Below are 24,179 nucleotides of genomic sequence, written 5' to 3' on the forward strand. Positions count from 1 at the left end.
AGCGGGAGTGTGTGATCAGGTAAGTACCACCACTGACCACCAATGCTGGGCTGGGGTTACGCTTTATTCTCACTGACACCAACAATGGGGCTTATTTTATCTCACTGACACCAATGTTGGATGTCAAGGAAATCATGTCCACGGTGACTTGCTAACTGGAGCGAGAGTCTTGATTGGTGGAGGAGGAATTGGTTTATTTGGGAAGATAAAACCAGCTATAGTACTGTACAGTTCACACAGCCTGCAATACTACTGACCACCACTGGAGGGAGACTCTCCCACATTTATCTGGCTGGACACACACAGGCAGATACAAATCTTTCATACAATCTGATACAATCTAAGGAGTGTGTTGCAGACAAGTGATCCCCAAACACTTCAGAGGATCCCCCAAGTGATCCTTCAATCTAAAATCCTGGCGTTACAAAAAACACAGCACTAGGTGTGCGCTCCTTCCATTTCTGTTTTTCTTGTAGAATCCTGGTGTGATGACTTCTTCACTGACCCCCCCCATGATTTAGGGCAGATTGGTTGAAGTGTGTGATGTGAGTGGTGTGCCGGGCAGTGATACACACACACACATACAGATCCCTGTCTGCCAGATACAATCACTTCCACACACTGACAATAATCTGCATTAGGGAGGAGCTCTGTGTCTGAACAGAAGATTGGATGAACACTGGCTCCTCCCACATTCTTCTGAACATCCAACGTTTACGGCATTTGGTGCAGACGAATGTGTCGGCTTCTGGCTGTCACTGGTTTCTAGGGAAGCAACAGCTGCGTCCTTAGCAACTGTTGACTTCACCCCGCCCATTCCCTTACATGGCCACGTAGCCAAATGGGTGGGGCATAGATCATGACATCATTGTCTGAATATGACCATATCTGGGCAATGATGTCACCACTATCCCTGCCCCTTCCTTTATATAGCTGATGACCGCTCAGGACGCTATCAGTCAGCGAGTGTTACCGTTGGAGATCGCTCCTGTGTGGTGGGTCATTGGGGGTATCGGTGAGTCAGTGGGTGGGTGGCATCTTTTGGGGTGTTTTTTAATCAAGGACATTGAGAGTCTTTATTATCTTATATTTTTTGGTTAATGAGTATGGGGTGCTATGTACTATGTACCCTAAACTCATCAATGTGGGAGGGGGGCTTTGTCTGGACACTTCCAGATTCTGATAAGCCCCCCCTGCCCACAGACCCCCCACAACCACCAGGCCAGGGTTGTAGGGATGAGGCCCTTGTCCTTATCAACATTACAAAGAAAAAATTAATCAGTTTAAATTGCCAGAAAATGACATTTTATTGCCGGATTCTTTTATTTTTATTTTTTAAAGAGCACACAGACCCTCAAAAGGTCCCCCAAATACATAGAAGAACCTCAGGGGGTCTGTGTGCTGTTCTTGCAATTTTAAGACATGTCTGATGAAGGAATCTAAGGGGTCTACTTATAGAAAATTCATGGGATGAATGTGACAAACACTCATTCAGTCATTACATAGGCGTCTCTAGCTTCCCACATTGCCATTTTTACTTTGTCTGTGATCACTTTTAATCTATTTGGATTTTATCCAATAAAAACCATTTTTGACCTACACCATGTGGAGTGCCCTTTTCTCTTCCTCCATGGTACTACTCCGGATTGTTCCTGTTTGACCATCCCGCTGTGATGCCGAAGGGTGTGCGCGACAGTGCCTCAACTCCTGTCCAAGACGGCTACTCTTCGCTGGTTTCCGTGACCCACAGGACAACATTCGTTTGGTTACTTTGGAAGATCATTTCCCATGCTCTACTGACGTGCTGCTATACGGCAGGTGCGTCCTACGGATCTGGTAAGGGTATCTAACTCCTTTCCATTTGAAGAGTCTCGTGTTTTACCATCTGTGGTCGCCTTACCATCCGAGTGCTTACCTAACCCTTCCGGGGTTTATGGTACTCTACTCTTGGAGAAGACCTCCATTCCACTAATTCAGAGTTTATGGACTGTGGTCCTTTTGTTGTCCCATATTTCACTTTAGTTTATTATACATATCACTGTTTGTTTTACAAGTGTATTCATAATAATATATAATTATGTTTATAGGTTAGCGCTGCACTTTCTTATCTATATTACATATTCTGGCCATAATGTAACAAAGTGATTTCCTATGATTGTCAGCTCCATCTAGTGACCATAATGGGGTATTTTTCCTGACATACCTCCATTAGTAAAAATATTGCAATACTGCATTATGGCCACTAGATGGAGCCAAGGAAATCAGTGTATGAAATAAAATACATCCAATATTCATCACAGCTGGGTGAATACCGCTCACATTTGTTCAACTAATTTTTTAATAGACCTCTAAGTGTTTGTGAAATCTTCCACCACAAAATGTACTCAGCCAACCTCTCTGCATTTTTATTTTTCTCCTGCTATCAATGGCCAACACGGTACAACACTTCATCCATGTCTTTGGTGATCTCTGATCTCCTTATGAACTCAGGGATGTACAATTCCTATCAACTGACACCCGGGACATGCAGTTCTGAGGGGCGGACAGGTAAGGTTTTTTTTTTTTTTTTTTTTTTTTTTTTAACATTTAGCCCTGCTGTGGACAAGCAAGGAGCAGGTTTACTTGTCGGATTGGAAGCATTTGGGTGGCGAATTTTTACACCCCCCCAGTAAAGTGCCCCCCCGACACACACCCGCTATGTATCCCGGGCTCCTCTTGCCCATCTGCATAGCAGGTGATGATGGGTAGAGGGGAGGGAGGAGAGAGGACACACATCTGATCTCCTCCCCTTCTTCTTCCTGACCCGGAAGTGACATGTATGACATCACTTCCAGGTCCCTGGTGACAGTTTCCTCACCATCAAGGCCAGGAAAGAATATAATGCAGTGTGATCTGTATTACATTACATTCAGTGGAGCACAGGGGGGACATTGGGGGTCTTTTAGACCCTGGATGTCTCATTAAAGAGAACCCGTCACCAAAAACTCATCACATAGGGGACTTTTTGTCCTCTATGTCAGTGTTACTCAACCTTTTTTCAGTCAAGGCGCCCTCCAAAATTATGGACAGTCTTGAGCCGCTCCAATCTAAAATGTAAAAACTCTTCTATTAGTTCTACATAATGCAACAACATCAAATAGGACACCCAACGTTATAAGTGATTTATTCTTCCAAACTAAATAGACTTTTGCAAACTGGTACTGACTAGTATTCCAATGTTTCTCTTCCCCCTCAGTTTTTCGCCATCACTCAGCTAATGAGACCCCAAAGCTGATGGAGAGAGGTGGGGGAGGGTCACACAAGGATGATATTCAGGCAACTGACATCCTCCTTATCAGCTCATGAAGTCATTGGCCATTAGGAGGTTGGCAGCTAGAAGGTTGTAATGGTGTACAATGAAAACCTGAGGCTTTGTGTAACTAAAAGGCTTCATCCACCCTCCGGCTTGTACACAATTTTGGAGCAATTGTTCAGCATTTTGCCAAGGCGCCCCTGAAGAAACCTCAAGGTACCCTGGTTGAAAAAGGCTTCTCTATGTGATGAAATTGTTTTTATTTTTTTAATTGTACAAAATTAAATTTAAACCCAGGCACATACCCCCCCACACCAAAAAAACTCTGAGGCCCCGCCCCACATATACAAACATAAACTTACACATTGCGGCGCCTACGCCTGAAAACGTTGATTGCGATACACATGTTACATATCGTCGCACACTGGAATGAGAGCAATAATTCTATCACCAGACCTCCTCCATAACACCAAACTGATGACCTATAGGGAGCTTTTAAGGAGTCATCTATAGAAAATATAGAGTACTGAAGTCTGTCACCATTTCACAGGCGCACACAAATTTAAGGTTTGACATGTTGGGTATCTATTTATTTGGTGCAACCTCGGCTTTTACCAAAAAATTGGGTCATTTATTGTGTTTTTGTGCCCCCCGAAATGAACTTGTGTGTTTTTTACAGAAATTTTCCTAGACTTTTGCAATAATATCGTGTGACATAAAAAATTGGAACTACCACAATTTTATTCTCTAGGGTGTCTGCTTTCAGAAATTATATAATGTGTTGGGGATTTTTTATAATCTACAGGCCTAAAATGATTTTTTTATCTCCTTCCCGCCCGGCCTATAGCAGAATGATGGCCAGGCCGGGGGTTCCATTATCCTGACTGGATGTCATATGAAGTCCAGAAAAATAAGCCGCTCGGGCACGCGGTGGTGTGGTGTGTGGGTCATACACACCACATCTTCAATCTCGGTAAAGAGCCTATGATGTAGGCCCTTTACCATGTGATCAGCTGCGTCCAATCAAAGCTAATCACATTGTAACCAGGAAGTGCCGGTTATCAGCTTTCCTTTATTCATGCTGACAAGGTGAGAGTAGAGGAGAGCCAATCAGCGGATCTCCTGACAGGGGGGATCTGCACTGATATTCAGCATTGATTATCAATACAGGCCCTTTAGCAATGATCGCCAGTGATGACCCCCAATGCCCACCTGTGATGCCAATCAGGGATGCTTGTCAGTACCTCCTCATCAGTGAAGGAGAAAACTTACTTATTTACAACATTTTAAAAAAGAAACAAAGAAAAACTTTCAGAATTTTTTTGTCTTTTTTTATTTCTAGCACAAACAAATAAAAAACCCCAGAGGTGATCAAATACCACCAAAAGAAAGCTCTATTTGTGTGAAAAAAGGACATCAATTTTTTTGGGGTACAGTGTTACATGACCGTGCAATTGTCATTCAAAGTGTGAGAGCGCTGAAAGCTGAAAAATGGCCTAGGCAAAAATGGAGTGAAAGTGTCCAGTATTGAAGGGGTTAAACATGTGAGCAAAAAAACTTGCAAAGCCAGGTCTGGCAGTGAAAAAGTTAAAGGAAACATTCACCTTTGGTAACATGTTACGTGTTCCTGCAGCGGCTCAGCGATCCGAGTCCTCTGTGTGACATCAGTGCGGGGAGAAGTTCCCCGTACCGGCTGTCACTTTATGAAAAGACCGCGGCCGTGCCATTCATTCACAGAGTTCTGTCCTTTGCCGATGTCGGCTTGTAGTTTTCAATGATTTCAATGAGATTGTCATAAGAGACAAGGAGATTGGGACCGGATTTAGTCCCTCGGACAAATCATTTTTTTTTTAAATGTCCACACCCCTGGAACTGTTTCTTACATGATGAAGATCAGCCATGGAGTATATCTGAGGTGTATATCAGGGTGTGCTTCTTCCCCACATGAGAGCTGTGATGTCCAGCAACATTCATATAGAAGACATTTCCCACACTCAAGGTACTAATTCACCTCAAGGGTTGTGTGGAATCCCTGATGTGCAGGAAGACAGGACTTCAGTGAGGAACAATTCCCTCACTCAGGACAGGAAAATGGCTTCTCCGCGTGTGAGATTTCTGATGTTTGTAAAGATGGGACTTCTGTGAGAAACATTTCCTGCACTCAGGACAGGAATATGGCTTCTCCCCCGTGTGAGATCTCCGATGCCTGCTAAAATTGGAATTGTCTGAAAAACAGATCCCACACTGAGGACAGGAATACGGCTTCTCCCCTGTGTGAGATCTCTGATGTTTGTAAAGACTGGACTTCTGTGAAAAACATTTCCCACACTGAGGACAGGAATACGGCTTCTCCCCTGTGTGAGATCTCTGATGTGTGTGAAGATCGGACTTCATTGAAAAAAATTTGCCGCAATCAGGACAGGAATACGGCTTCTCCCCCGTATGAGATCTCTGATGTTTGTTAAGATTGGACTTCACTGAAAAACATTTCCCGCACTCAGGACAGGAATGTGCCTTCTCCCCCGTGTGAGATCTCTGATGTTTGTAAAGATTGGACTTCTGTGAAAAACATTTCCCGCACTCAGGACAGGAGTACGGCTTTTCCCCTGTGTGAGATCTCTGATGTGTGACAAGGTCTGATTTTTGTATAAAACATTTCTCACACTCAGGACAGGAATACGGCTTCTCCCCCGTGTGAGATCGCTGATGTATGACAAGGTCTGATTTTTGTATAAAACATTTCCTGCACTCGGGACAGGAATGTGGCTTCTCTCCTGTGTGAGATCTTTTATGCCTATTAAGTTTGGATTCATAATGGAAACCCTTCCCGCACTCAGTACAGGAAAACCTCTTCTCTGTTGGAAGGACGGCACCGTCCCTCACAGTCTGAGGCTCCTCAGGATAAGAGGAATACGATGGTCCATCTACACTGTGTGGTGCCGGATGGACATTTGAGGTAGCCGGGTTTTCTCCTGGACTATACTGTGTGATGTCCTCATCTTCTACTTTACAGTCTGGAGACAAAGTGAGACAATCCTCTGAGGTTTTCCTCATCTCCCGTCCATCTACTAAAATAGAGATAAAAAGATTATTACTAGACATGAGCAGATTGGTTCCCCTAAACCACGACTCCGCCCACATTAGACAGCTTTGTCTCTGAGGATCTTACAATTCCCCCCTCAAGGTAACTAGTAAATGGGTCCTCTGATCTCCTACCAGTTCATTTCTTTATCCATGGACCTTAGTCAGCGAGTGAGGAAACAACGAGAACTGTCTTTTATAGGAGTGACAGTGATGAGGGGATTATAGGACGAGTGTCCCCACCCCCTCTATCACTCATTGTCATCTTCCCAACACAAGAAGTACTGCACTTCCTTATTTAGTCCATGATTTAGTCATGAATAACAGCGGGGCTGAGCCCCACCAGAGGTCAGAGAGTGAGGATGGGGGGAGAACAACCAAGATGAAGAAGACTGGACTGATCCTGAAGACCACCATCATTGGGTTATTGACTCCTCCCTCATTATCACTTTCTGTTTAACCACTTCCCGCCCGGCCTATAGCAGATTGATGGCCGGGAAGTGGTTCTGTTATCCCTACTGGCTTCTTACCACGTGATCAGCCGTGACCAATCACAGCTGATCACAGGGTGAATCGGGAAGTACCGGTAAACGCCATTTCCCGGTTCTTGCTGACAGTGAGAGCCGATCAGAAGCGATCGGCGGCTCTCCCTGTCGGGGGGGGGGTTTGTGCTAATAATGAGCACATTAATTATCAGCACAGCCCCCTCAAATGTACAAAAAACACTACCAATCAGTGCCCAGCATCCACCCCAATATAAAACCCTTCAAGTGTCCACCACAGTGTCAATCAGTGCCCACCACAGTTCCAATCAGAGCCCACCACAGTGCCAATCAGTGCCCAGTAGTAACACATCAGTACCTCATCATCAGTGCTGCCCATCAGTGCCACCTGTCAGTGCCCATCACACCCGCCTGTCAGTGCCCATCAGAGCCGCCTGTCAGTGCCCATCATTGCTGCATATCAGTGCCGCCTATCACTGCCCATCAATTCTACATATCAGTGCCTCCTCATCAGTGCCGCCTCATTAGTGCCCGTCAGTGAAGGGAAAAACAAAAGAAAAAGAAAAACTTTTTTTTTTCAAAAATTTTGGTATTTCTTAGTTTGTTTATCAAAAAATACAAAACCCAGAGGTGATGAAATACCACCAAAAGAAAGCTCTATATGTGGGAAGAAAATGATAAAAATTTTGTTTGGGTGCAGTGTTACATGACCGCGCAATTGTCATTCAAAGTGTGACAGCGCTGACAGCTGAAAATTGTCCTGCGCAGGAAGGGGCGTAAGTGCCTGGTATTGAAGTGGTTAAGGTTCCAAAGTTTGAGGATGTTATCACATTATTACCAACATGTAAAAGTCTGTGCTCCAATCAAATCATCAGATATAAAATGTCCAGCTGGAAGAAAATGGGTGTAACAAAAGAGAATACATATTATGTGTATATATAGCAGAGGGTAGAGGGGAGAGAGCAGAAGTCAGGACTATGTAATGTACAACATATTGTATAAGATACAACAGATAGGACTATATAGTATCAGAATGATGTAATGTACAACATAGAGTATATAGTGCAGGGGTCAGGAGTATGTAATGTACAACATAGAGTATATAGTGTAATGGTCAGGACTGATAATATTGGTATTCAGTAAATGTTTACATGAGACAAGTTGCAGAGGTCCCACACCGCTGCCTCCCATCTCCTGAGACTGCACTCAGTGACTTGGGTCTGAGACTATACAGACATATCCCTCCACCCGGCACAACTAGCAGATAACAGAGCAAATAACCCTGGGAAAATTGCTCTGCCAGAGATCATGCTATAACTGGGCATGATGCAGGATACCCACAGCACATGTCCAAGGTGCCTAGGTAGCGCAACATTTATGGCAAAAATCAACATTTTGCTGCCAGCTAACCCCCATGAATCTAGTCTAGATACATAAATTATGTCTGCAGCACAGAGAAGGAAGATTATCGGAGAGAAATACAGGAATACAGGACGGGGAACACAGCTCAGGAAAGTGACCAGGGGATTACAGGCTGATATCACCCAGTCCCCGCCCTACTCTGGACCAATCAGTGAGCAGTATGGGTGGAGGAATGTATTTAGTGTTAATGACACACCTGTGCTGATCTCTGTAGGAGTGTCCTCCTCTATAAATGTCCCCGTTATTCCATCCTCCTCCATAGACTGCTGATCATCCCTCACATACCTCTCTTCTTCTTCTGATTTCACTTCAAATTCAATATCGATTGGATCTCCACACTAAATCAAGAAAATTAAAGTGAAAATCATCCGTAAACTATAATGCCGCGTACACACGGTCGGACTTTTCACCTGCAAAAGTCCGACGGACGCCGCCGGACCAAGTCCGGCGGACAATCCGACCGTGTGTGGTCTCCATCGGACTTCCGACGGACCGTTTCGGGTGGAAATCCGACGTACTTTAGATTTGAAGCCTGCTTCAAATCTTTACGTCGTACCTCCGCCGGACTCAGTTCCTGACGGAAAGCCCGTTCGTCTGTATGCTAGTCCGAAGGACCAGATACGACGGAGGAGCAGGTTACTGCATCTCGCGCTCGCTGCAATAGGAAAAACTAATTTTCCCATTGCGGCGAGCGCGGGGGGCATCCCAGGCCCTTAGGTCTGGTATGGAACTTTAAGGGGAACCCCCTACGCCGAAAAACCGGCGTGGGGGTCCCCCCAAAATCCATACCAGACCCCGATCCGAGCACGCAGCCCGGCCGGTCAGGAAAGGGGGTGGGGACGAACGAGCGCCCCCCCCCCTCCTGAACCGTACCAGGCCGCATGCCCTCAACATGGGGGGTGCTTTGGGGGAGGGGGCGCCTTGCGGTGCCCCCCCACCACAAAGCACCTTGTCCCTATGTTGATGAGGACAAGGGCCTCTTCCCGACAACCCTGGCCGTTGGTTGTCGGGGTCTGCGGGCGGGGGGCTTATCGGAATCCGGGAGCCCCCTATAATAAGAGGGCCCCCAGATCCCGGCCCCCCCACCCTATGTGAATGAGTATGGGGTACATGGTACCCCTACCCATTCACCTAGCTAAAAAGTGTCAATAATAAAACACAACACAGGTTTTTAAAATAATTTATTAAACAGCTCCGGGGGGGGGGTCTTCTTCCGTCTTCGGGGGTCCCTCTGGTTCATCTTCTCCCGGCGTCCGGTTGGTTCTTCTCCGCTCTCCGGCCTCTTCTCCCGGTGTCCCAGGTCTTCGGCCGGCCCCTCCGCTGTCTTCAGGTAGCTCTATTGCCAGCGGAGGTCCGGACTTCTTGGCTTCTTGTGTTCTCTTCTCTTCTCTTCCCCCAGATGTTGACACGACGCTCTCTCCGGCTGGACTGGTCTCTGAGGGCTGCGTTGTGACTTATATAGGCGGAGACCCCGGCCCCATATGATGTCACAGTCCCTGGGCATGCTGGGACTGTGACGTTTTAGGGGGCGTGGTCGACCACGCCCCCTAAAACGTCACAGTCCCAGCATGCCCAGGGACTGTGACATCATATGGGGGCGGGGTCTCCGCCTATATAAGTCACAACGCAGCCCTCAGAGACCAGTCCAGCCGGAGAGAGCGTCGTGTCAACATCTGGGGGAAGAGAAGAGAAGAGAACACAAGAAGCCAAGAAGTCCGGACCTCCGCTGGCAATAGAGCTACCTGAAGACAGCGGAGGGGCCGGCCGAAGACCTGGGACACCGGGAGAAGAGGCCGGAGAGCGGAGAAGAACCAACCGGACGCCGGGAGAAGATGAACCAGAGGGACCCCTGAAGACGGAAGAAGACCCCCCCCGGAGCTGTTTAATAAATTATTTTAAAAACCTGTGTTGTGTTTTATTATTGACACTTTTTAGCTAGGTGAATGGGTAGGGGTACCATGTACCCCATACTCATTCACATAGGGTGGGGGGGCCGGGATCTGGGGGCCCTCTTATTATAGGGGGCTCCCGGATTCCGATAAGCCCCCCGCCCGCAGACCCCGACAACCAACGGCCAGGGTTGTCGGGAAGAGGCCCTTGTCCTCATCAACATGGGGACAAGGTGCTTTGTGGTGGGGGGGGCACCGCAAGGCGCCCCCTCCCCCAAAGCACCCCCCCATGTTGAGGGCATGCGGCCTGGTACGGTTCAGGGGGGGGGGGGGGCGCTCGTTCGTCCCCACCCCCTTTCCTGACCGGCCGGGCTGCGTGCTCGGATCGGGGTCTGGTATGGATTTTGGGGGGACCCCCACGCCGGTTTTTCGGCGTAGGGGGTTCCCCTTAAAGTTCCATACCAGACCTAAGGGCCTGCGACGGGGCTCGCAAGGTTTCAATCTCGCCAAAAAAAGCGGCGAGATTGAATTCCTTTTCTAGTCCCGTCGTACCCAAGTCACGTTCAAAATGAACGGACTTGTCCGTGTGTGGGAAAGTCCGATCATTCTGAAAGTCCGGCGGAAGTCCGTCGGGAAGACCGGATTCCGGAAAGTCCGGCCGTGTGTAGGCAAGTCCGGCTGTTCAGAAAGTCCGGCGGTAGTCCGCCGGAAGTCTGGCGGCAAGTACGTCGGACCTAGCTTTCTAGAAAGTCCGACCGTGTGTATGCGGCATAAGATTTATTATTGTGACATCACTTCACAAAAATCCACACATCATCTCTAGGAGACAATGTTCTAGATGCTCCATTCCACCAACCTTGTAACAGTGAGGGATGGTGCGACCTTCCTGTGTGGAATCCCGGGAATACAGAGGATGGGGACATCTCTCTGGTGGGTTCCTGGTATTAGGTGGCTCCATCATATCCTTGTGTCCTCCTGATAACTCCTCCATCACTCCATACTCCTCATCCTCCTCTTTATACTCTTCTTTAACATCAATATTATCATCCCCGAGGTTTCCACTCTGGATATATAATAAAACATTCATTGTAACAATCATACTGTGTATAAATCAGAACTACCAATAATTGTCAATCATCTACCTGATGATGGTGAGGGATGGTGTGATCTTCCTGTGTGGAATCCCGGGAATACAGAGGACGGGGACATCTCTCTGGTGAGTTCTCATTACTGGATCCATCTGTAGGAAACACACACACTGACTGAATACATTGTTTCTATGTGTTTATCAGATGATGGGGGATCTAGGTGGACCCTCCGTACTGCTCTCTCTTTTACAATAAAGTCTCCTCTTACCCGGTGATGTGAGGGGCGGCTGATTGTCCATCATGACGTCCTTGTAGAGATCCTTGTGTCCTTCTAAATACTCCCACTCCTCCATGGAGAAATAGACAGTGACATCCTGACACCTTATAGGAACCTGACACACACAATGATACAGTCACCATCCAGACACATCCCTTGTCTGTTACTGGATAATGTCCCAGAATTCCCAGCACCGCTCACCTCTCCTCCATGATCTCTCTGGTGACTTCTAGAATCTTCTTTGTATTTCTCTATTCTATCAGGGAGGGAGGTGGAGGCAATGTGATGGTCATATGATCTCCAGACTTCACAGGAGGAAAACTATGTAAATTAAATTCTCAAAATCCTCCTCACCTCTCCGGACAGGTCTGTGTTTTTTATTAATAAAGATAAGAGTGATGTCATGTGACCTCCCAGAATCCTCCTCACCTCTCCAGGCAGTCGTCTATTTATTAAAGGCCCACTTCAAACTGAGGTGTAATTTACCTACAAAGGTTCCCCAATCCATAGGTTAAAAGGCTTGCCGTAAGCAATTCTGGTGTGACTATATACAACACAGGACTAACAGTCCCATTTTGCAAGTGAGGATGCCAAGAGTCCATCCACATCAAGAGGATATGGAGGAGAGATGAGGAGGAGATCCAGGAATCAGGATAAAGGTCAGGACAAGCAACAGACGAGCGCATCCAAGAGATGAAGCCGGGGTCACTACACAGAAAATCAATCCAAGGAAACAACAGGCAGGACGAGGAATAGCAAGAAGGAGCTCAGAGACAAATGAGAATATTGCTCAGCCAATGGGAGATTATCTCAGCATGACTTACATAATGAAGGAGATGAGGGGGAGGGGAGGAAGTCACTTATGGTGACCATAGAGACATGGAAATTCAGCTGGTTCAGCAGGGATCGGTCACATTTCCATCCATGTGTGGTCACTGCCCGATAAAAGTCACTCCATCAGCGGCTGCAGCCAATAGCTTCATCACTGATCTGTGTATTCTGAGAGCGGAGGAGCGCCCCCCATTGTCAGAATACAATAGTGCAGCGGGGAGGATTCCCCCATCCCCCTCCAATGTGTGGATGGGGGAATCACTTCAGTTTTTTTCTCTCATCCCGCTGGATGAACAATAAAACTGAACCATGTATGGCCAGCTTTGGAAGCAAAATATATTAATCATCAACTGATCCCCCTGAAGGAGTTAATCTACGTGTTACCTCCTCTGTCGCCAGTTCCAGATAATGTCTCCTCTCTACTTCCTCTCACGTGGAACTTTCTGACATCACTTCCTGTATTCCATAGAGACTTCCTGTCTGGGTAGAAGTGAGATCACCACCTTGTGGAGTTCAGAGGAACTACAGTACTGAGAAACGTAGTGTGAACACGTCCTTGTGCTGTGTGTGTATGTACTGTATATCCTTATAGATGGGGTCATCTCCATTTTCACCAAGGGGGATAGAAATATATTACTGCTCAGGGGTGACATTTTGGCCCCTTTGATTTATCAGTAAAACAACTGCCAGCATGTTTTAAACTGACAGGGGCACTACAACTGCAAGCATGACCAACTGACATGGGGACTACAACTGCCAACATGACCAACTGACAGGGGGACTACAACTGCCAGCATGACCATATTGTCAGGGGGACTACAACTGCCAGCATATCCTGAGTTACAGGGAAATTAGAAGTTCCTGTATGCACAGGATAACAGGGAACTGTATGTATGTAACGCACTCCTGAACCACACACTCTGTACTTAACGCACTCCTGAACCTCACACTGTACATAACGCACTCCTGAACCTCACACTCTGTACGTAACGCACTCCTGAACCTCACACTCTGTACGTAACACACTCCTGAACCTCACACTCTGTACGTAATGCACTCCTAAATCCTTTCATTGTGTGTGCAAAACCATTTGTAATGGAAGCTTTTTATTCTTTTTTTTTTAAACGATTGTGCTGGGGTTTGTGTTTTTGAGACTCTTGCTTGTGACACAGCAATCAAAGCAGGAAGCCCGGGTTTTGTTTAACCAGGCCCCATAAGCCCCATCCCACTCTTAATCATTTTGCCACACCCATTTTTGCTGCGGCGTGCATACTGATGCTTCCTCTCTCAAGTGTCCCTCGTTCTGAAGTTCAAAAGTTGGGAGGTATAATATTCAGTTCAGCCGGAACGATTGTATTCAGCTGAACTTACCACTCTGTACTTAACGCACTCCTGAACCTCCCACTCTATACTTATCGCACTCCTGAACCTCACACTTTGTACGTAACGCACTTCTGAAACTCACACTCTGTAATTAATGCACTCCTGAACCTCACACTCTGTACGTAACACACTCCTGAACCTCACACTCTGTAATGAACGCACTCCTGAACCTCACACTCTGTAATGAACGCACTCCTGAACCCCACACTCTGTAATGAACGCACTCCTGAACCACACACTCTGTAATGAACGCACTCCTGAACCCCACACTCTGTAATTAACGCAGTCTGTATGTAGCGCACACCTGAACCTCACACTCTGTACGTAACGCACTCTGTACGTAATGCACTCCTGAAACTCACACTCTGTAATTAACAAACTCCTGAACCTCACACTCTGTAATTAACGCACACCTGAACCTCACACTCTGTACGCAACGCACTCCTGAACCTCACACTCTGTATGTAACGTACTGCTGAACCTCACACTCTACGTAATGCACTCCTGAATACTTCCACCGTGTGTGCAAAACCATTTGTAATGAAAGCTTTTTATTCTTTTTTTTTTTAAAACGATTGTGCTGGGGTTTGTGTTTGTGAGACTCTTGCTTGTGACACAGCAATCAAAGCAGGAAGCCCGGGTTTTGTTTAACCAGGCCCCATAAGCCCCTCCCACTCTTAATCATTTGGCCACACCCATTTTTGCTGCGGCGTGCATAGTGACACTTCCTCTCTCAAGTGTCCCTCATTCTGAAGTTCAAAAGTTGGGAGGTATGATATTCAGTTCAGCCGGAACAATTGTATTCAGCTGAACTTACCACTCTGTACTTAATGCACGCCTGAACCTCCCACTCTGTACTTATCGCACTCCTGAACCTCACACTCTGTACGTAACGCACTCCTGAACCTCACACTCTGTAATTAACGCACTCCTGAACCTCACACTCTGTAATTAACGCACTCCTGAACCTCACACTCTGTACTTATCGCACTCCTGAACCTCACACTCTGTACGTAACGCACTCCTGAACCTCACACTCTGTACTTAACGCACTCCTGAACCTCCCACTCTGTACTTAACGCACTCCTGAACCTCACACTCTGTAATTAACGCACTTCTGAACTTCACACTCTGTACGTAACACACTCCTGAACCTCACACTCTGTACGCAATGCAATCCTGAACCTCACACCCTGTACGTAACACACTCCTGAACCGCACACTCTGTACATAACGCACTCCTGAACCCCATACTCTGTACATAACGCACTCCTGAACCTCACACTCTGTACGTAACGCACTCCTGAACCTCACACTTTGTACGTAACGCACTCCTGAACCTCACACTTTGTACGTAACGCACTCCTGAACCTCACACTCTGTAATTAACGCACTCCTGAACCCCACACTCTGTAATTAACGCACTCCTGAACCCCACACTCTGTAATTAACGCACTCTGTATGTAACGCACACCAGAACCTCACACTCTTTACGTAACGCACTCTGTACGTAATGCACTCCTGAAACTCACACTCTGTAATTAACGAACTCCTGAACCTCACACTCTGTAATTAACGCACTCTTGAACCTCACACTCTGTAATTAACGCACTCCTGAACCTCACACTCTGTACTTATCGCACTCCTGAACCTCACACTCTGTACTTATCGCACTCCTGAACCTCACACTCTGTACGTAACGCACTCCTGAACCTCACACTCTGTACTTAACGCACTCCTGAACCACCCACTCTGTACTTATCGCACTCCTGAACCTCACACTCTGTACGTAACGCACTCCTGAACCTCACACTCTGTAATTAATGCACTCCTGAACCTCACACTCTGTAATTAACGCACTCCTGAACTTCACACTCTGTACGTAACACACTCCTGAACCTCACACTCTGTACGCAATGCAAACCTGAACCTCACACCCTGTACGTAACACACTCCTGAACCGCACACTCTGTACATAACGCACTCCTGAACCCCATACTCTGTACATAACGCACTCCTGAACCTCACACTCTGTACGTAACGCACTCCTGAACCTCACACTTTTTACGTAACACACTCCTGAACCTCACACTCTGTAATTAACGCACTCCTGAACCCCACACTCTGTAATTAATACACTCTGTATGTAACGCACACCAGAACCTCACACTCTGTACGTAACGCACTCTGTACGTAATGCACTCCTGAAACTCACACTCTGTAATTAACGAACTCCTGAACCTCACACTCTGTAATTAACGCACTCCTGAACCTCACACTCTGTACGCAATGCACTCCTGAACCTCACACTCTGTATGTAACGTACTGCTGAACCTCACACTCTACGTAATGCACTCCTGAATCCTCCTACCGTGTGTGCAAAACCATTTGTAATGGAAGCTTTTTATTTATTTATTTTTTTGAAACGATTGTGCTGGGGTTTGTATTTGTGAGACTCTTGCTTGTGACACAGCAATCAAAGCATGAAGCCTGGGATTTGTTTAACCAGGCCCCATAAGCCCCTCCCACTCTTAATCATTTGGCCACACCCATTTTTGCTGCGGCGTGCGTAGTGACAATTCCTCTCTCAAGTGCCCCTTATTCTGAGGTTCAAAAGTTGGGAGGTATGATATTCAGTTCAGCCGGAATGATTGTATTCAGCTGAAAAATCTATTGTGATTGCCATCTGGATGTCTTTTTGATAAAATTGCCCCCCCCCCCCCCTTTCATTCCAGGCTCACCCTCTCATCCCCCAAAATCCAGTCCCTTTCAGACTCCTATTGTGAGACTCATCATAGTGTCTCTGGAGGGGCGCTGATCATTCCTGTGTAAAATCTTACAGAAATCTTCCCTAATCCCAACCTTTAATTATCATTTCATTCCCCCCACATACAATGTCTGGAACCGACATTTACTGACATCAATAACTCCCCTCGTGGTACAGACCATAAATTCCCTCATTGTAATATACGGGGTTATTCTACATTTCCACACTATATATGTGTGTATCATCATCTGCTGGAGATAAAAGACATCACAGTGACTATGGAGGAAGAGGACGGACATGACGGGGGGTTACTGGGTGTAAATAGAAAATAAGATCTTATTACCTCCTCTGCTTTGTCCAGTAATGTCTTCTATTTCCTGCCGCATGGAACTTCCTGTCTTTATTCCAGGTGACTTCCTGTCTGTGCCTGACATCACTTCCTCTCTGAGCCTGGCATCATTTCCTGTCTGTAATTCATAGAAACATCCTGAATGGATATGAGTGAGCTCACCACCTTGTGGAGTTCAGAGGAACTGCAGCCCCAATAAATGTCTCGTAGTAACCACTTCTGTAAAATATCTACCTTAGGCTTGATTCACACAATTTTTTGATGCATTTTGCATTTTGCAGAAATGCAGGGAATTTTTTTAACATGGGTTCCTATGGAACATGTTCACATGAATGCATTTTTGTGCCTCTGCGTTTTTGGAAATGGTCAGGGACTTTTTTTCCTGCAAAATGCAGTGTTTTGCTTGTAATAGAATTCAATGCATCCAAAACGCAAGTACCATGTTTTTACAGCGATTTTGCCGCGATTTGCGTTTTTTTATTTCTTTTTTTTTACACTGTATATAGCTGGTTGCTAAGAAGGGGGCCGGGAAGCTGGCCGCCGCGTCCTTAAAAACCGATGAGTCATCAGCTGTCAGCTGGCTTCCCGCTCAATGTAAAAAAAAAATTCTGGCAAAATCTGGCAGTCATGTTCCCCCAGCTGTAGCATACTGCCAGGTTTGCTCCAGTGATGAGGAGGGAGGGGATGATGAGGTCGCTGACTCCACGTGGGTGCCTGATAGGAGAGAAGAGGAGGCACATCTCCAACGAGTCAGGATGCCCACCAGGGGCCATCTTAAGGGCAGCACACCGACTCTCTGCGCGTTATTTCGAAAGTTCTTTGTTGTGGGCCTTTTTTGAGACGAGTGCATCAGATCCCACCACTGCTATTTGCAACATATGTCTCAAGTGTATCTCGCATGGCCAAAACATCACCCACTTGGGCACCACATGCTTGACCAGACATATGTCAACCTGCCATGCAGTTCGTTGGCAAGCGTACCTAAAAGACCCACACCAAAGAACAAAACGGACCTCTCCTTGCTCCTCATCAGCTGGGATCTCCAACCCCACTATACCTTCAGTCCTCTCTGAGACCTGCACTGAGAGGAATGAAGGTGTAGAATTAGGTGTGTCACAGCCAAGTACTTGCGGGCAATCTTCTATCGGTACACCGACGTCAGATTGTACCAGGTTCCCTCCCAGCCATCCACATGCCCACCGGTTGAATGCTAGCTTGGCTAAATTGCTAGCACTTCAACTGCTGTCTTTTCAGTTGGTAGACTCTGCACCCTTTGTGGAATGTGCGGTTCCTCAGTGGCAGGTTCCCAAAAGCCACTTTTCCTCACGGAAGGCGATTCCGGCTCTCTACCGGCATGTGGAAGGCAATGTCTTGGCCTCGCTGGACAGGTGCGGTCATCGGTAAGGTGTATATTACCGCTGACTCATGGTCCAGCAAGCATGGACAGGGACGTTACCTATCTTTCACCACGCACTGGGTGACTCTTTTGGCAGCTGGGAAGGATGCAGGACAGGGTACAGTAGTGTTGGAGGTTGTTCCGCCACCACGCCTCCAAAATTCTACTAGTGGTGATTCTGCCACACCTCTCTCCTTCACCCCCGCCTCTTCTTCCTCCATGGCCTCTTCCTGTGCTGATTTGTCCTCGGAACCAGCGGTGCTCCGTAGGCGTTCAAGGGGCTCCGCAAGCACGCAGGCAAAAAGATGCCATGCGGTGCTTGAGCTGGTGCGCTTGGGGGACAGGAGCCACACTGGGGCAGAGATTTTGTCAGCTCTGCAGGGGCAGGTTCAGAGGTGGTTGACGCCACGCCAGCTTAAGCCAGGTATGGTGGTTTGCGACAATGGCACCGAGCTCCTCTCCGCCCTCTGACAGGGACAACTGACCCATGTGCCCTGTTTGGCTCACGTCCTTAACTTGGTGGTGCAGCGATTCTTGGGCAGGTACCCGGGCTTACAGGATGTCCTGAGGCAGGCCAGGAAAACCACCTAATCTGTGACATGCCCACTAGGTGGAACTCAACGTTGGCCATGCTGCAGCGGCTGCACACGCAGAAGAGGGCCATCAATGTGTACCTATGCGACTATGGCACCAGGACAGGGTCAGGCGACCTTGGTTCTTTTTCCCCACGGCAGTGGGCTATGATCAGGGATGCATGCACTGTCCTGTCACCATTTGAGGAGGGCACGAGGATGGTGAGCAGTGACAGTGCATGCATCAGTGACACTGTCCCTCTTGTCCACCTGTTGGAGCACACGCTGCGTGGAATAATGGACAGGGCACTTGAGGCAGAACAGAGGGAGAAAGAGGAGGACTTCCTTACCTCTCAAGGACCCCTTTATCCAGACAGTGTTCCTGCGTGCCTGCCAATCACACACGAAGAGAACGAGGAGGAGGAGGATTGTGTCTGTCAGCATGGAGGTGGAGCCTGGCACTCAGCATCAGCAGAAGTCTTCAAGGGATCATTTACAGTCCGAAGAAACCCATGGACTTGTACGTGGCTGGGAGGAGTTCGCTGCGGATCATGTCCTCCTTAGTGACCCAGAAGACTTTGGACCGAATGCCTCAGCAAACCTACGCTGCATGGCCTCCCTGATCCTGCAGAGCCTGCGGAAGGATCCTCGTATTCGTGGTATCAAGGGGAGGGATGATTACTGGCTGGCAACCCTCCTTGATCCACGTTACAAGGGTAAGGTTGCGGACCTTATCTTTCCGTCGCAGAGGGAGCAGAGGATGAAACATCTTTGGGAGGCCTTACAGAAAGGTTTGTGCAATGTGTTTCCAGAGCCTGGGAGGTTACAATTTCCTGGTCCTGGACAACGTGTTGCTAAGACTTCGGTCAGTCACAGAAGGAGTGGTGGAGAAGGTGGCCGTTTGACCAATGCGTTCAGACAATTTTTTAGTTCGCAGCCCCAAGGTCTGATCGGTTCCAGCAACCATCGCCAGCATCTGATTAACATGGTGCCGGATTACCTAGGGGCAAGATCAGACTTGGACACCTTTCCGACCGAAAATCCTCTAGGTTACTGGGTCTTGAGGATGGATAACTGGCCAGAGCTCACACAGTATGCAATTGAGCTGCTGGCCTGTCCTGCATCCAGCGTTCTTTCGGAACGCACATTCAGTGCTGCTGGAGGCTTTGTAACCGATCACAGGGTGCGTCTGTCCACTGAATTGGTCGATCGGCTGACCTTCATAAAAATGAATCAGTCTTGGATCACCAGCTACCAAGCACCTGATGCTGATGTAACCATTTTTTTTAAATGTGAGATCCCTTCAAGACTGCCTATGCTGATGCTGAGTGATTATCCTGTTATGCTGAGTCACAATCCTCTTCCTCCTCAATTTTCATGCTGATAGCTTGTAAGAACATTTTTGGTTCTGGGCACCGCCACCAGTGGCCAAGGCCCAATTTTTCTGCCCCTGTTTAACAGGGGCGTGTAATTACAATTTTTGATGCAATACTTTGCAGCAGGGCTCATTCCTGCACCCCAACTAGAGTATCTGTGAGGGGTTGCAGTGTTGTGGCAGCAGCACCAGTGCCCAAGGCACAAATTATCAGCCCTTGTTTAACAGGGGCGTATAATTACAATTTTTTGATGCAATACTTTGCAGCAGGGCTCACTATAGCATCTGTGAGGGGTTGCAGTGTTGTGGCACCGGTGCCTAAGGCCCAATTTTTCTGCCCCTGTTAAACAGGGACATGTAATTACAATTCTTGATCTAATATTTCACAGCAGGACCCATTCCAGCACCCACCAAGAGTAACTGTGAGGACTTACAGTGTTGTGGCACCAGCACCACCACCACAGGCCCAATTTTTCTACCACTGTTCAACAATGGCATGTAATTACAACACCAACACCTAAGGCCCCAATTTCTGCTGAGTATATAGGGCAGGCCCCTACTTTCAAACATCCAACTTACAAACGACTCATACTTGCAGAAGGAGACAACAGGAAGTGAGATGACATCTACCCATAGGAAGGGAAATTCTCTCCTGTAAGAGTTAATATGGGAAAAACGTGTCTCCTCTTCACTGATGCTATATCACCAATCTTTGTCTCACTAAAAACCCCAAATTTTCAAAAAACATTTGTCATTGGGACAGAAAGTGAGGTGAAATCTTCTGAAGAGGAGCACAGACAGCAAAACAAATGTTGCAGGGGTGATAACCCTTCCTTATGTTTTCCAAAAAGCTTAAAAATAGATTTTTTGGCTGGAGCTACATTTTAAAAATGTACCAGTTCAAAATTACAAACAGATTCTACTTAACAACAAGACCAATTTTTATGCACCCGTTACTTCTATACAAAGTCAAAGTAAAACCAGAATGTATCCAAAAAATCTCTAATCTTGTTTCTAGTGCACTACATTGTAGCCTCATCATATACACTGGCTCCCCAGCTGTTGCTTAGCAAAAAAAGGCAGCTTGCAGGAAAAATGTCATTTTTTTGGCTTTATAAATTCAATTATTGCTGCAGCAGATTCTAGACATGGTACAGATCTGCCACTTTACAGTCAGACTAAGGGGACCCCCCTGGCACTATACTTTTTCATTTTTAGGCTTTCACTTTAAAAATAAAAAAATCACTGCTCATTTAAAAATGACGTATTTCACAAACTTTTTTTTATTGATCCTTGTCCCCCAGGGCAATTATGCCTAATTACTTGCATTTAAGCCTTCAAAATGGGCACTTTTGATATTTGACGTTCGGGTCCCATTGACTTTAATGGGGTTTGTTGTTTGGGTCTGAATGTTTGCGGTGTTCGGAAGTTCTGGTCCGAACCGAACAGGGGTTCGTTCGGCCCATCCCTACTAATGATACCATTCTCATTACTAAAAACTTTTATATAGTCCCTTATAATCCCCTCCAAGAGTTTACATACTATTGATGTTAGGCTAACTGGTCTGTAAATCCCAGGGATGTATTTTGGGCCCTTTTTAAATGTTGGTGCTAATTGGCTTTTCTTCAATCATCTGGTACCATTCCAGCCAGTAGACTGTCAGTAAAAATTAGGAACAATGGTCTGGCAATTACTTGACTGAGTTCCCTAAGTACCCTCGGATGCAAGCCTCTGGTCCCGGTGATTTATTAATGTTAAGTTTCTCAAGTCTAATTTTAATTCTGTCCTCTGTTAACCATGGAGGTGCTTCCTGTGATGTGTCATGATGATAAACACTGCAGTTTTGGGTACTACAGACCCCCGATTCCCTCATGAAGACTGAGCAGAAGAATAAATTCAATACCTTCGCCATCTCCCCATCCTTTGTAACCAGATGTCCTTCCTCATTCTTTATGGGGCCAATATGGTCTGTCCTCCTTTTTTACGGTTTACATACTTAAAGAATTTCTTGAGATTTTTTTTGCTCTCCTCCGCTATGTGTCTTTCATGTTCTATCTTAGCCGTCCTTATTGCACCCTTACATTTCTTGTTGCATTCTTTATAATGTCTGAATGCTGATGATGATCCCTCAACCTTGTATTTTTTGAAGGCCTTCTCCTTTGCTTTTATATGCATTTTTACATTGGAGTTAAGCCATCCTGGACTTTTGTTCGCTCTTTTAAATGTATTACCCAATGGGATACATTGGCTAATGCCCTTATTTAATATGCTCTTAAAGCAAACCCATCTCTCCTCCCTTTTCTTTGTTCCTAAGATTTTATCCCAATTTATGTCTTCTAGCAAGGATCGTAGTTTAGGGAAGTTGGCTCTTTTGAAATTCAGTGTCTTTGTATTCCCCTTATGTTTCCTATTTGTGTGATTTATACTGAAGCCAATTGACCTGTGATCGCTGTTACCTAAATTGCCCCGTATTTCCACATCCGTGATCAGGTCTGTATTGTTGGTAATCAGTAGATCCAGTAATGCTTTATTTCTAATTGGTGCGTCTACCATCTGAACCATAAAATTGTCCTGCAAGACATTTAGGAACTGGCGAGCCTTATTTTCTGTCGGAATTTCCGACAAACAAAATCTGAGATTTGGATCTCAAATTTTCCGACAACAAAATCCGTTGTCATTAATTCAGATCGTGTGTACACAATTCCGACGCACAAAATTCCATGCATGCTCGGAATTAAGCAGAAGAGCCGCACTGACTATTGAACTTCATTTTTGTACGTCACCACGTTCTTGACGTTCGGAATTTCCAACAAGATTTGTGTGACCGTGTGTATGCAAGACAAGTTTGAGCCAACATCCGTCGGAAAAAAAACATGGATTTTGTCGGAATGTGCAATCGTGTGTATGCGGCATTAAATGAATGCGCGGTTCCCTCCACCCAGTCTATGTCTGGATAATTAAAATCCTCCATTATGATAACACTTCCCATCCTTGCTGCTAATCCAATTTGTGATAGGAGATCCGTCTCCCCTTCCTCCCTCAGGTTAGGGGCCTATAGCATACTCCCAGTATTATTTTCCCCTTAGCTTCATCCCTTTGGAGCTCTACCCATAAGGATTCCACCTCCTCTCTAGCTCCCTCAGTGATGTCATCTCTCACATTCGCTTGTACATTATTCTTGATATATAGGCATACCCCTCCCCCTTTTTTACCCTCTCTATCCTTGCGATAAAGGGTATACCCTTAAATGTTTGCCAGCCAATCAAGAGAGCTGTTGAACCAGATCTCTGAAATTCCCACAAAATCCAAATCCTCCTCATACAACAATATCTCTAGTTCACCCATCTTGTCTGCCAGACATTGGTGAACATGCCACGTAGTTTAGCATATTATCCTCTTATTGGGTGTTCCGAGATTGCAACTAGGACTTGCTACTATACTTACCTTGGGTTTATGTGCTTTGGTCAACCTACCACTAATGCCTCCAATACTACCCTCTAGACTATGTTCCTCGCTGACTATCTCTACCTCTGGACCCTCCCCCCATCACCTAGTTTAAAAACCCCTCCAACATTTTGGCCATCTTCATTCCCAGCAGATCTGCACCCTCCTCATTTAGGTGCAGTCCGCCCCTTCTATAGTACTGGTGATTGACTGAGAAGTCGGCCCAGTCCTCCAGGAACCCAAACCCCTCCTTACTACACCAGCTCTTCAGCCACTTGTTTACTTCCCTAATCTCCCTCTTCCTTTCTGGTGTGGCTCGATGTACCGGTAGTATTCCTGAGAATACTACCTTGGAGGTCCTTTTCCTCAATTTAGCTCCTAAGTCCCTAAAATTGTTCTGTAGGACACTCCATCTGCCTCTGACTTTGTCATTGGTGCCAACGTGCACTATGACAGCCGGGTCTTCCCCAGCCCCTCCCAGTAATCTGTCCACCAGATCCATGATGTGCC

The 24,179-nt window shown here is 46.5% G+C and overlaps 1 protein-coding gene across 1 annotated transcript in view; it reads right to left on the reverse strand.

Annotated features, from left to right (window-relative positions):
• LOC141121934 (uncharacterized) overlaps positions 1-24,179 on the reverse strand; it is a 103,538-nt gene that overhangs the window by 39,969 nt on the left and 39,390 nt on the right. The window contains exons 8-13 of the mRNA XM_073611686.1: positions 11,754-11,873; positions 11,544-11,667; positions 11,330-11,427; positions 11,044-11,250; positions 8,495-8,636; positions 5,350-6,360 (exon numbers count right to left, since the gene is read on the reverse strand). Of these exons, the coding sequence (XP_073467787.1) occupies positions 5,350-6,360; positions 8,495-8,636; positions 11,044-11,250; positions 11,330-11,427; positions 11,544-11,667; positions 11,754-11,873 (1,702 nt within the window). The remainder of the gene's footprint in view (positions 1-5,349; positions 6,361-8,494; positions 8,637-11,043; positions 11,251-11,329; positions 11,428-11,543; positions 11,668-11,753; positions 11,874-24,179) is intronic.

This window comes from Aquarana catesbeiana, unplaced genomic scaffold (assembly GCF_042186555.1).
Source record: "Aquarana catesbeiana isolate 2022-GZ unplaced genomic scaffold, ASM4218655v1 unanchor235, whole genome shotgun sequence".
Taxonomy (NCBI): domain Eukaryota; kingdom Metazoa; phylum Chordata; class Amphibia; order Anura; family Ranidae; genus Aquarana; species Aquarana catesbeiana.